General features: G+C 33.0%; 1 protein-coding gene and 1 pseudogene across 1 annotated transcript; one reads left to right on the top strand and one right to left on the bottom strand.

Moving 5' to 3' along the window:
* Window positions 1–2908: 2908 nt before the first annotated feature.
* LOC115706018 (uncharacterized) lies at window positions 2909–4574 on the top strand. The gene is made up of 2 exons (XM_030633514.2): window positions 2909–3470; window positions 3563–4574. Exons 1-2 carry the CDS (start codon window positions 3420–3422, stop codon window positions 4298–4300), a joined length of 789 nt encoding a protein of 262 aa, XP_030489374.2. The 5' UTR covers window positions 2909–3419; the 3' UTR covers window positions 4301–4574.
* Window positions 4575–4833: 259 nt separating this feature from the next.
* LOC133033962 (putative disease resistance RPP13-like protein 3) lies at window positions 4834–9517 on the bottom strand (annotated as a pseudogene).
* Between the last annotated feature and the right edge of the window lie 2720 nt (window positions 9518–12237).

Below are 12237 nucleotides of genomic sequence, written 5' to 3'. Positions count from 1 at the left end.
ATAAAAAAAATATTGGAGTGGTCAATAATGATTTATTACTTTTCCGAAAGGAGGGTCCCTACTAACTATACAACTCCAATATAATTAGTTGCGTTAATATGTTTTTTTTCTAATCTTTTTGTCGTTTGAATTAGAAAACCAGTTAAATTAAGTAGATGATAGTGAGTGATGAATATTAGTAACTTAACTTTCTCTTTTTTTTCTTAAAAAAAAAGACGTTGCCTAATACTTACAAAGGTTATTTGGAACATCAATTCCCGTTCATATTAATAACATTCTACTTATTATAATTTGTGTGTGTATGTTTTTTTTTGTTTTTCATCAAATTACGAGCTTATTAATGTTTTTGATGCTAATGGTTCATGTAATATACAGTATTTATTATTAAGATTTGGCTTTTTACTTTTCAATTTGTTATCTTTTACTTATCTATACACTTAATTTTGTTAACATTTTTTTTGTTACTAGAAGTTAATTTTTTCACAAAATAGTAAAGCGAAATGAAATTTGACACTTGGGGTACTTGTGTGAAGGAGGAAGATGATTTCTAGTCTTCATTGTGAATAAAATAAAATCAGTGAAAGAAATTGTAATTTAAAAAGTAATATATCTCTCAAACACATTCAAATTATAGATGATCATTAGTCCATAATACTTTTTCCATGCAAATAATTCAATTTTAGTATAGAGTGATATTATTATTAGACTTTTTATCATTTTTTAATTTTAAGAGCTAAATTAATTCTTAAACGAGAAAATAAGAGAGGGACAATGGAACTCCTATGAAGTGCTAGTATTCCACTTCTAAAACTTTTTCTATGGAAAAAGAGAAATTGATAATAAGAGATCAAATTTTATAAAAAAACATAAAAAAAACCCAACTCTCTTGCCTAATATATAATTTTCGCTAATAATTAAAATTAACACGGTTTCTGAAATGAATAGCTTGATCAGCGAAGCTTTTCAAGTTTCGAAAACATGTGTTTGCAACATCACTGACAGTAGCATTGTACCATCTATGGTCATGCCAAAATGAATTATTATAGAATCAAATGATTGTTGGGGTATTAATGGTGCTAATAAAGAAGTTGAAACATGATATAGAAAATAGAGTGAGAGGTTATGCTTAAAATTAAAGAAGACCTTGTTTATGATGGTGCTGGACCTAAAAGATATTTGTTGAGTAATATACAATTTTCATTTACCCCCCCCCCAAAAAAAAAGGCTAATTAGCATTTTTTCCCCCGAACTTTGACATGTACTAAATCGTGCCCCCTGAACTTTTTTGGCCGTTAGAAATTCCCCTCGAACTATTGAGATTGTTAAGTTTAAGGACTTTTGTCTAATTTCATTCAATTTTACTGTTCAGTGATTGTTTATGTACTAAACCATGCTCCCTAGACTTTGATATCTATCAAATCACGCCCCTGAAACTTTGATATGTACTAAATTACGCCCCATGAACTTTCATTCATGTTACAATTTTTTTTACTAAAATTAGATAAAAGTCCTTAAATTTAACAATCTCAATAGTTCAAGGAGAATTTTTAACGGTCAAAAAAGTTCAGGGGACACGATTTAGTACATGTCAAAGTTCGGGGGGAAAAATTACTAATTAGCCAAAAAAAAATTAAAACTAACCATATTACAATAATCAAAACTATACTTGCTCTTGCTCATTTGTTAGTTAAATTTCTTGTTTTACAGTCATGAGTTATTTCTATTTCTGAAAGAGAATTTCGGTTTATCAAGATGGACTCATGAAAAATTTGCATTGCGTGTAAAATGAAGAATTGCGTACAATCATTTGTTAATTTATTTCCCCTGTGAATGATTGAACTCGTGTTTTTTGAAGTAATTGATTGAACTCAACTCATGCTAGTACGAGAATTGTGTTTTATTTATTATGTTCGCTTAATGCGCATGCCCTTTGGAAGCCGTAATCTCTAAATTTTGTCACTATATATTATATATTAATTGATACATAAATCAAACTTTACATTAAAAAAGTAACTGATTTCGTTTTTTGCCGGGTAATAAAAGAAAAGGCACGGTACACGCTATAGTTTGTGGTTTATTATGTGCAAACATTCATAATCTAATAAATCTATACTGTACATAATCTATTTGTTACTTTTCACAGTCAAAAAGAAAAGCTATGATGATCAGTTCCAATACTCTAAAGAAGACGAAAAAGTACTCCGTATATATGCTTTAATCATTTCTGATACCATACTTTTCTTTCAAGTACTCTGACCTTGAAGAGGTAGTGGCTTTCATATATTTTGATTCTAATTACCGTATACTTATTATTTTAACTTAAATATAAGCACAAAAAAAAAACTATACATGATAAGCTATACAATCACATGCTTTACCAAGATCTCAAATTAAAACTATGAAGAGAATATAATGGGAACATGATAAATTTGGTATGGTATCAAAATAACAGTGGACTTGATTGGCTTCTCATCATTCCATTTTTGGGGCTAATGAGAACCAACCTAAAATATCGTTTACTCTATACTATGATTCAAGGTTGGACTTGTCACGTGTGTGGTGATGATGAGTTGATCAGTTTTGTTGACTGAGTCACAAGATTAGTGTCCTCGTGAATATATTGTTGGAAAATACAAGAAATATTTTATGCTGTGGGCGAACTGTATAGAAGTAATGCAAAATGCACTAGAAATTTCATTGAAGCGGAGTAGTCAATTTTTGATGCAACTACGTTAAACAGATCAAACTTAAATACTTGGAGCAAATATTTTTGCCAATTGCTTGTTACTTGTTATATGAAAAAAAAAAATCAAATATGTACAAATGGCCAGAAGGGTTTCTTCTATAGTTTCAGTCAATTTTTAATTCTTAAGAATATGACGTATCCATTACTTAAAGACTATATTAATGGAATAAAGATAGGGAAATTTGGATATGGTCAAAAAGAATAAGCAGGCGATCGAAGCTCTTATACCAGCAAAATCTGTACTAAAAACATAATTAGAGATTTTTAATAGAGAAGTCATTGGCACGTGCCTGTTACGCCGCTAGGAACAGTGAAAAAGTTGCTTGGTGAAGAGGTGGTGAGCTTGGCTCCCACTTTTCCACATTTTCTTCTTTATGCACATGTGGGTCTTGTCCATGTGTACAGGGATCATCCGATTTTGTACGAAGATACCCACTTGGCATGTTGCGCCCTTTCTTTCTACTATATATTCTTTTGCCATGATGTGTATTTTTTTATCTCCAAATCCCATGTCCCACGATCGAAACAAGAGCAAAAGAGAGAATTATAAAGCAGAGGAAAACAACAAAACAACCAAAGCACTTCAGTTTTTTACTTTTTAGTGAGCTTAAATAACCCGTACTAACTGAAGATTAGAGAACTCGCGTGTGTGATTTAGACCACTCCAAAGCTAATGGAAGATCTATGCAGTCCTTTTAATTGGAATTTTCGCCATGAAGGAGAGGTAATTACTTACAAATTAGTATGATTTTCTAGAAATGGTAAATTGTCACCATTATGAGTAATGGGTTTTGATAACTTTCTTGAAATTTTCAGGGAATGGAAGAGTTATGGTACTCCCTTTTATGCACCACGGTAGAACTGGAGACACAAGTTGAATCAGCAAAAGAAGAGATTACAAAGAAAGAAGATGAAATTCTAATACTTAACGAATTTCTGAGCAGAGCCATCAAAGAGAAAGAAGAAGCCGAATCCAATTGCCAAAGCATAATGTTGGACATTGTCACCCTTAAAAAACAACTACACCAAGCTCAAAAAGAGCAGCCAATTGCGCCACACAATGGGCTAGGAGAGCCAACAAAGGAGAGTCAAAACCACTTTGCTGACCAAATTTTTGCCTCTTCTTGTGAGACGAAAGAAAACGAAGTCAGTAACGAATCATGTGAAGATAACAATATGGACTCAATTTTGCAGCCACCATTATTATCTTCTTCTTCTTCATCATTGTCATCTGAATTGCCTCCAGGAGCTGAGCAGTTGGTGGCTGGAAAGCCATTGCCGGAGAAAGGGAAGCTTCTTCAGGCAGTGATGGAAGCAGGACCCCTGCTTCAGACTCTGCTCTTGGCTGGACCACTTCCACAGTGGCAGCACCCGCCGCCGCTAGTTAACTGTGTTGAGATTCCTCCTGTGGCCATTTCTCGGCCCCTAACACAAAGCTTTCTTGGCCAAGAAGAGTACTCTTGTTTGAGTCACAACAACAAGAGAAGCCTACCACATTATGAGGGATGTGGTTTCAACTCCAGCACAAAGTACCAAAAGGTTGTTCTGTACTGACAAAGGGGTAGTTAGTTCACTTTAGCTGTTAAGTTTTGCTTTTAAAATTTCTTGTGAAACCATCCTTCTCATTCATTATTCAAAGGAATCAACATGAACTGGATGGTTATTTTGTACCAGTTAAAGATTGATTTAAATTACATGGAAATTAAAATCCTAACTAATTCAGTAGTCTTTTTCATGTCCTTGGAGACTAAAGTTGTCTTTTCCATGGGGTAACTTTTTAGTTTTTCTGCCCAATTGTGAATAATATGATGTTTAATTCACCAGATTATTATGGATATGTAACTAATTATCTTATCCTATATAATGATTAATTTATGAATCTGGCCTTGCAGTTGATCATCTGGTCATGAGATATTTATTCTTCTCCTTAGCTTTTTAGCTTTTGAAGTGTATTACCCACAATGATGGTATGCATGACCAATGAATAAGGTCTATGAATCAAACAAGAATTTTTGCTTTTCATGAAGTTTAGTCTAGCACATTAGTGTCTAGCATATGCAGCGCATAATATGGCGTACTAAATTTCATCATACCTAATGAATTTTGCACTTGAAAAATGAAATGCATTAAAGTCCACCTCAAATTCATTTCTTTATAGACAAAAAAATAACCTATGGTGGGACACAGTTTAATTAAGATAGGTCTAATATTTGTTTTCCTAATTACCGTGTCCAAATCAGAGTATAAGCTGTCGTTTTCAACATAATTCTTAAAAAATCTTTTAACATTTCACATTTCACCTTCCTCCACAACAATCCTCCAATGATCTTAACCGGGATAGGTGAAGAATCTCCTGCTTCGGGAACCCATCACTACAGAAGAACACTGATTTATGCCCATGACCACCATCATGCAACCTATAGAAAAATTCTTGTTTGAGAATTGTTTCAAAATTGATAATTTATCCTGATTTAAAAGAACCCAAGTCAAATGCAATGCAATTTGGTGATGGATTTCGGCAAACATGAAATTTTGTGTCGTGATAACTTCCCACAAAGAGTTATGATAGAAAAATCTTGACACTGAGAAAGCAATTTCAAATTCGGAAATTCACCATGTTTGTCCAGTTGCATAAACAAGGAACGAAGGCTACTTAATAGTTAATTGGGATCAAACTAACATCGTTATGACTTGGAACTCAGGTATTCCTAAATCTAGAATCTTATCCAATTCAGAGATACATCATGTTTCATCAAATACTAATCTGTTGTTACTTTCTGTTTCTGTTGGGTGTGCAACTAAAGTCTCAGTAAAGATTATGGGTATAAGGATGGATATTATCTGGTATAAGTTCTCAAATCTTTTGAGAAGGTGCCCAAAAACAAACCCAATCTCTTCTCATTAGAAAAAAAGCACATGAATATAGATATAACAAATCCAATCTCTCTACTGATTCTTCCCTATTCTTGTGTTTATAGTTTGTAGATATTTCAGATAAGCATTCCTTAACTTACTCCTTTTTTATCTCCTTGACTTATTCTTTTAATTCAAATAGTATTCAAGCATCAGATTGTAAATTAATATACGATCAATACTACTTAGTCTCATATGGTATCTAGAGCTTAGATCCAATTTTTCTCATATGATTCCCACGAATATTCACCCATGGCATCCAATGATCCATCTACCCCCGAACCAACCAAGCCTTCCATCCTCAAACTCACTCCCACAGACTATATATCCTGGAAAACTCAATTTCTTTAGATGTGTTAATGATAACGTTCCATCAAAAAATACTTTGCCAATAATGTCTTCGGTAGTAGAGCATGATAACTGCCTTAACCTGGAGGTCTTATTAGAATGAGTCTCACTGGAAATTAAATACCATATATAAAGATAAATGAGCTATTGTTAATTGAACTCCATGCACCTTACCACAAACACACATCCTAAATTCTAACACATTTCAGGTGTTTGGTCCTTGATCTCTTAAAGATCTTTCGTTACACCCATATTTTCCAAACACAAACATGAGAAGGTGTGTTTTGTGCATGCACTTGTGGTGCCGTAATGGGGCGTGATAATCTCTTCGAGATGTGTGTGCATTCAAGCGTGGTGCGCCAACACTCTTAAGAGGATAAAATACAAGTCTTGTTTCTCAAATATATAATAGGAAATGTACGTAGTACCAGTAGCAGAATATATAATTGAACGAAGACTACAATGCACTCCATTTGAGCTGAATCCAGTATACTTACCACAAAAGCAAGAGAAGAGAGATAAGCACACGGGAACAAAATATACTTTTCAAGACAAAACATTTAAATAATATACACATTTCAATCAGTAAAGTGTTTGATCTGTTGTCAATGTCCACTCTAATTTAGCCAATAAATTTCAAGTATGCGCTCCTCCTATTTCACTGACTAATAGTTCACTGAGATTTCTAATGCATAACTCGTCTGGAATCGTGATCAATTCAGGCATATACTTAACGTGTAGTCTTCTCAGATTGGGCATAGCTGTTTCTTCTGGCTTTACTTGCCACAACATTACATTTCACGAGTGAACTAATTTGGAAAGTCTCCAACCTTGGAAATCCTTCCACACACTATTTTAGTTCCATTGTAAGAATTATGCAATCGGAGATACCTTAACTTTGGTAGCTTCTCCAACACTGGCATGGGGGTCCTTAACAAGCTCAGAGTCCTTCAAGATCAGTTTGGTGAGACTTTCTGGGAAAATTTCAACAGTAAGATCGTTCAATATCTTCCCGTCTAAGAAAAGTTTTGAGAGAGAAACACACTTAGAAAGTTGCTGCAGATTTGAAAATCCACCACTAATGGTGTTGAGAGACATGTGTAGAGACTGGAGCATGCTTAGCTTGAAATTTGGGAAAGCCAAGAACGATCTAACCTCTTCGTTTGGTTTTGAATTGTACTCCTAAATTTCGAAGATTGGTCAGCTCAGATTGTGTGATCTTGTTTTTGAGAAGCAGCGGACCAAATCTTATGTACTTGAGAGTCTGAATCTGTTTCAGGTCGGAAAGAACATATGTATTCCAAGTATGATCATCAGAAAAACACGTACCAAAAGGTAAAAACATATGTTTCAAACAGGATAGCTTCAAAATCTCCACTGATAGGACGACCTCGTAGTTATCACGAAGATTAATGGTGCCCAAATTTCTTAAGTTTCCTATGGAACTAGGCAAAGTGACTTTTCCACCATCTCTCAACCCCAAGTACCTCAAGTGAATCAAGTCACCGATCTCTACAGGAACATGAGTACTGTTACACATAATGGTACTGGTGTCATTTCTAAACCCAAATTCCAAAACTCTCAACAGTTCGAAACTCTTGCTCCTTATAAGTTTCAAGAAAGACAGAGGACTTACATGGAAGCAAGTAAGGGAACAGAGTATGATGCATTTGGTTTCTATCAAGATCACATCCAGGAATATGGACTGCAACTCTACGACTGCTTGTTAGATGAGGAGTAGTATTACTCGAAGAAGAGCTAGCTGTGGTATTACCACGTTCTTTTCATGATCATCATGTTGTTGAATAACCTCAGAGAATTTGTCTTCTCTAGCCTTGGAGACGCAGATATCTCTCATTAGACAGTGCACTGCACACGACATGTTTTTACACCAACCTCAGTGTAATCCCATTTCCCCACTTGAATCATTCACCTATTAATTAACTCTCTAAAATATTGCTCTGCTATCTCTTCCATGGTCTATCTTTTTGTTGTTGATGCAATCCACAGCTGAATTAACTTTCTCTTGGGTATTTCAAAACCCTTTGGAAAGTTGCCCAAATAAAGAAAACATGGTTTCAAGTAGTAAGGCAAGTCATGGTAACTTGAAGCCAAAGTATCTTCCACCCCATATCTATTTAAGTGCAAATTCACATCTCTCTCCACTTTCTGCCATTCATCATCTAACTTTTTGGTTCTCAAAAAGTCCTCCAAGTTTAACAATGGCAAGAGGTAGTCCTCCACATTTCATAGCCATTCTTTTTCCCATATCCTCAAATTGAGATGATACTAATGGAGTACCAGGAGTGGAGACTATATTTCTTGCAAGTGCTTTTCTTTGTAGAAGAACCCAACTCTCTTCAAGTGTTAAAAAAGGAGGTTCAATGGTGAAATTATTTGGATCAGCATAAGATGCTACTTGCTTGATACGAGTAGTGAAAACAATTTTACTTCCCTTTTCACGAGGGAATACCCTTTTTATGGTATATATCCCAATCATCAATTCTCGAAATATCATCAACAACAACAAGATATCTCTTCCCTTTTAATCTATCTTTAATGCAATCACTCCTCTCTTCCAACATCCTCTCCCAAAGAGTTGGCAATCTCTTTGATTCTTCTCCTCTCTTCCAACTTAGTTCCTAAATCATCATCACCATCAAGCGTTGGATACTGAGACTGAGGAAACCCAACTTGCATCAAAATCTCAGAAAATACATCCCTATAGAAAGTAGAAACGTACTGATGGGATATAAAAACCCAAGCACGACAATCAAAGTGATTCTTCACATCATCATCATTATAAACTTTCTTGGCAAGAGTGGTCTTACCTAATCCACCCATTCCAACTATGGAAACAAATGAAAGCTGATCATTATCTTTATCTTCCATCATTATAATTTCTCCTTCAAAATCGCCATACTGTGATCCAAACTGATGATATCATCCTCCTCTTCGTCGTCCGGATTCGATCTCCTCAAACTCCGCCATCGAGGATCAACGGCTGCAGAAGCATAAGAAGAAGAAGAAGTATTAGTGCTGGCCGTGTTGGCGGAAGAATCTCTACGAACGAATTCGATCCCGTAATTCTTCTTGCTTTCGAAGATGCTTTCGATCTTGGCTTTAATAGAGTTAACTTGTTTGCGAAGCTTCTTGAAGTGAAAAGCTTTGAAGAATAAGGAGGAAGAGTCAACTTTGACGATGTAAAACTCCACAACATCTTCAATCTCACAAGCTACGTTTCTGATTTCAGATACCCAGTTCCGAACGCCATAGTCTTGTTCTTGGTCGATATAGACGGTTTTCAAAAAACACTGTACGCATTAGCTCGTTTCGCAAGTACTCTACATCGGTCTTGACTGTGATCAAGGAAGTTGCCTCGTGACTAAGTAGATAGGAAATTCTTTGGATTGCGTGCGATACTACAGATTCTGTGAATATTGATAATATTACCATTTCTGCCATTGTTATTGTATGTCCAGGTTTGCTGGGAGGGGAGTTATATGAATATGAAACTATAATTTGTTCATTAATTTTGTATTTTACGTTCTAATAATGTTATTAGTGAGAACTCATTCATTTTTCTTCTTTTACTTAAAATAAAAATAAAAACGAAAATTCAATGAAGACAACATTTTCATATTACGTGGGGTTATAAATAAATAAAAGAAAGAGAAATAAAGATCACATCAATATTCAACCGAACTTCTTTTTTATATATCTTACCCGGGGTTGTATTATGTCGTATTGTATTATTTGAAAGAACAAACTATCCAATTTTATAGATTCAAGTTACCAGTTGTTCAAGATTAGATTGGTTAACTTTAACTCATGCATTCAAGAACTAGTTTGAAGATAAAGCAATTTACAAGCTTCATCTGCACTGAGAACAAATCTCAGCCGAATAGTATTTGGGTTCCCTGAACCAGGATAATAACATCTACTAAATCCAAAAGATTCGTTTTATTACAATTTCCAGTTCACACTTAGGAATTTAATACAATCTTTACAGCAATTAGTAATGAATTACCAACAACAATCAAGATTCTTGATTGTACGCACACAATCCCTTGTGATGCAGCTAAGTTCGTCTTCGACACTTCTCTTCAACCTGAAATCCCTTCAGTCTGAACTCAGCGAAACCAGGCTCTGATCTTTCTGCTATAGAACATCGTCTCCAAGCTATGCAATCAGACCTGAAAAACAATTAACAAGCAATACAGAATACCACACAAACTCACACGATATAACATAACTAACTCAAAAATGTCAATTAGCTAGCTAAGTCATTTACAGACAAAATTAGCTATTTATAGGCAATAGTTCAACCGACCTAACCAACAAATAAAACCAACCGTTAAAACATAACAGACCCACTCGGACTTTGACAGAAAGCTGGTATGCAGTTATATCAGATTAGAAACATCAGATACGATTGGACTTACTATTAATATAATCTGTCAAAATAATGACACTTACAATATTTTTATATAATACTATATTAAATTTTAATTTATACTAAAATATTATATATTTAGGTGTCCATAAAAATTAATACTACATATAATTTTATATAAAATAATATTACATAAAATATAATTTAATACAATACGACATAATACGGCTCCCAAACGAGCCTTTAATAATCTAATATATTATAGGTCTACGTCATGCATCTCAAGATCAATAACCTAAAATTTAATTAATTAAGCTCACATATATATAAATTTGTAATATTTAATTGGGCAAGATGCAAAATGGCCATAAATTTAACAATTAAGTTAATAAATGTCTTTTTTTTAAAAAAAAAATTAACAAAATGTCCTTTTAGTTAAAAATTTGATGATAAAATTACAATTTTAACCTTGAATAATTAAGTGTTTGGTATAGTTATTTTGCACAATAGTATATCGTTTTTATGTGCAATAATATATTAAAAAAAACTGAAAGGTACTATATATATTTTGAAATAACTGAAAGCTAGTATATTAGTTTAAGATTGTAGTATATTATTCTAATGTGCTATGGTATATAATGAACGAAAGACAGAAATTAAAAAATATGGAATATTAGTTTAAGTTTGAGGTATAGTTATATTTCACTAGGAAATATTGTCTTTATGTTCATTAATATATCATGAAGGAAAGGAAAAGAAAAAAAAACATGTGGAATATTAAATTAAGTTTTTAGTATATATATATATTTCTACAATATTGGTGGTATATTAATTTTTCACTATAGTATTTATGCTTATGATTGCAGAATATAGTTTCTATATGCTATTATATATCGTGGAAAAAAAATCATTTAATAGTATATTAGTTTAAGTTTATGGTATATTTATATTGGTCTAAGGTATATCGTTTGTATGTGATATGTATATGGTGAAGGATATAAAGAAAAAAAAAACTATTAAATATTAATTTAAGTATGAGGTATAGTTATATTTGACTGAGGTATATTGTTTTTATGTTCATTCGTATTTCATGAAGGAAAGAACAAGAAAAAAAATTTGTGAAATATTAAATTAAGTTTTTTGTATAATTTTTTTTTCACTATGCTAGTGGTATATTAATTTTTAACTATGGTATATCTGCTTATGATTGTGGTATATAGTTTTTGTATGCTACTGTATATTGTGGAAAACAATTCATTTAATAGTATATTAATTTAAGTTTGTGATATATGTATATTGGTTTAAGGTATATTGTTTGTATATCATACGATATATTAATAAAAAAATTAATTATATGGTTAAATAGCATATTAGACAACAACAACAGCAGCAAAATCTAAAAGAATAAAATATAGGCTAATTAGTAATTTTTTCCCCCGAACTTTGACATGTACTAAATCGTGCCCCCTGAACTTTTTTGGCCGTTAAAAATTCCCATCGAACTATTGAAATTGTTAAATTTAAGGAATTTTGTCTAATTTTAGTAAAAAAATTCTAACATGGATGAAAGTTTAAGGGGCATTATTTAGTACATATCAAAGTTTGAGTGGCATGATTTGGTAAATATCAAATTTTGGGGAGCATGATTTAGTACATAAACAATCACTAAAACAGTAAATTGAATGAAATTAGACAAAAGTCCTTAAATTTAACAATCTCAATAGTTCGACGGGAATTTTTAACGGCCAAAAAAGTTCAGGGGGCACAATTTAGTACATGTCAAAGTTCAGGGGGAAAAATTACTAATTAGCCTAAAATATACAATACCTTTTAT

Source organism: Cannabis sativa, chromosome 1, assembly GCF_029168945.1.
Source record: "Cannabis sativa cultivar Pink pepper isolate KNU-18-1 chromosome 1, ASM2916894v1, whole genome shotgun sequence".
Taxonomy (NCBI): domain Eukaryota; kingdom Viridiplantae; phylum Streptophyta; class Magnoliopsida; order Rosales; family Cannabaceae; genus Cannabis; species Cannabis sativa.
This window is presented reverse-complemented; position numbering and strand designations above follow the sequence as displayed.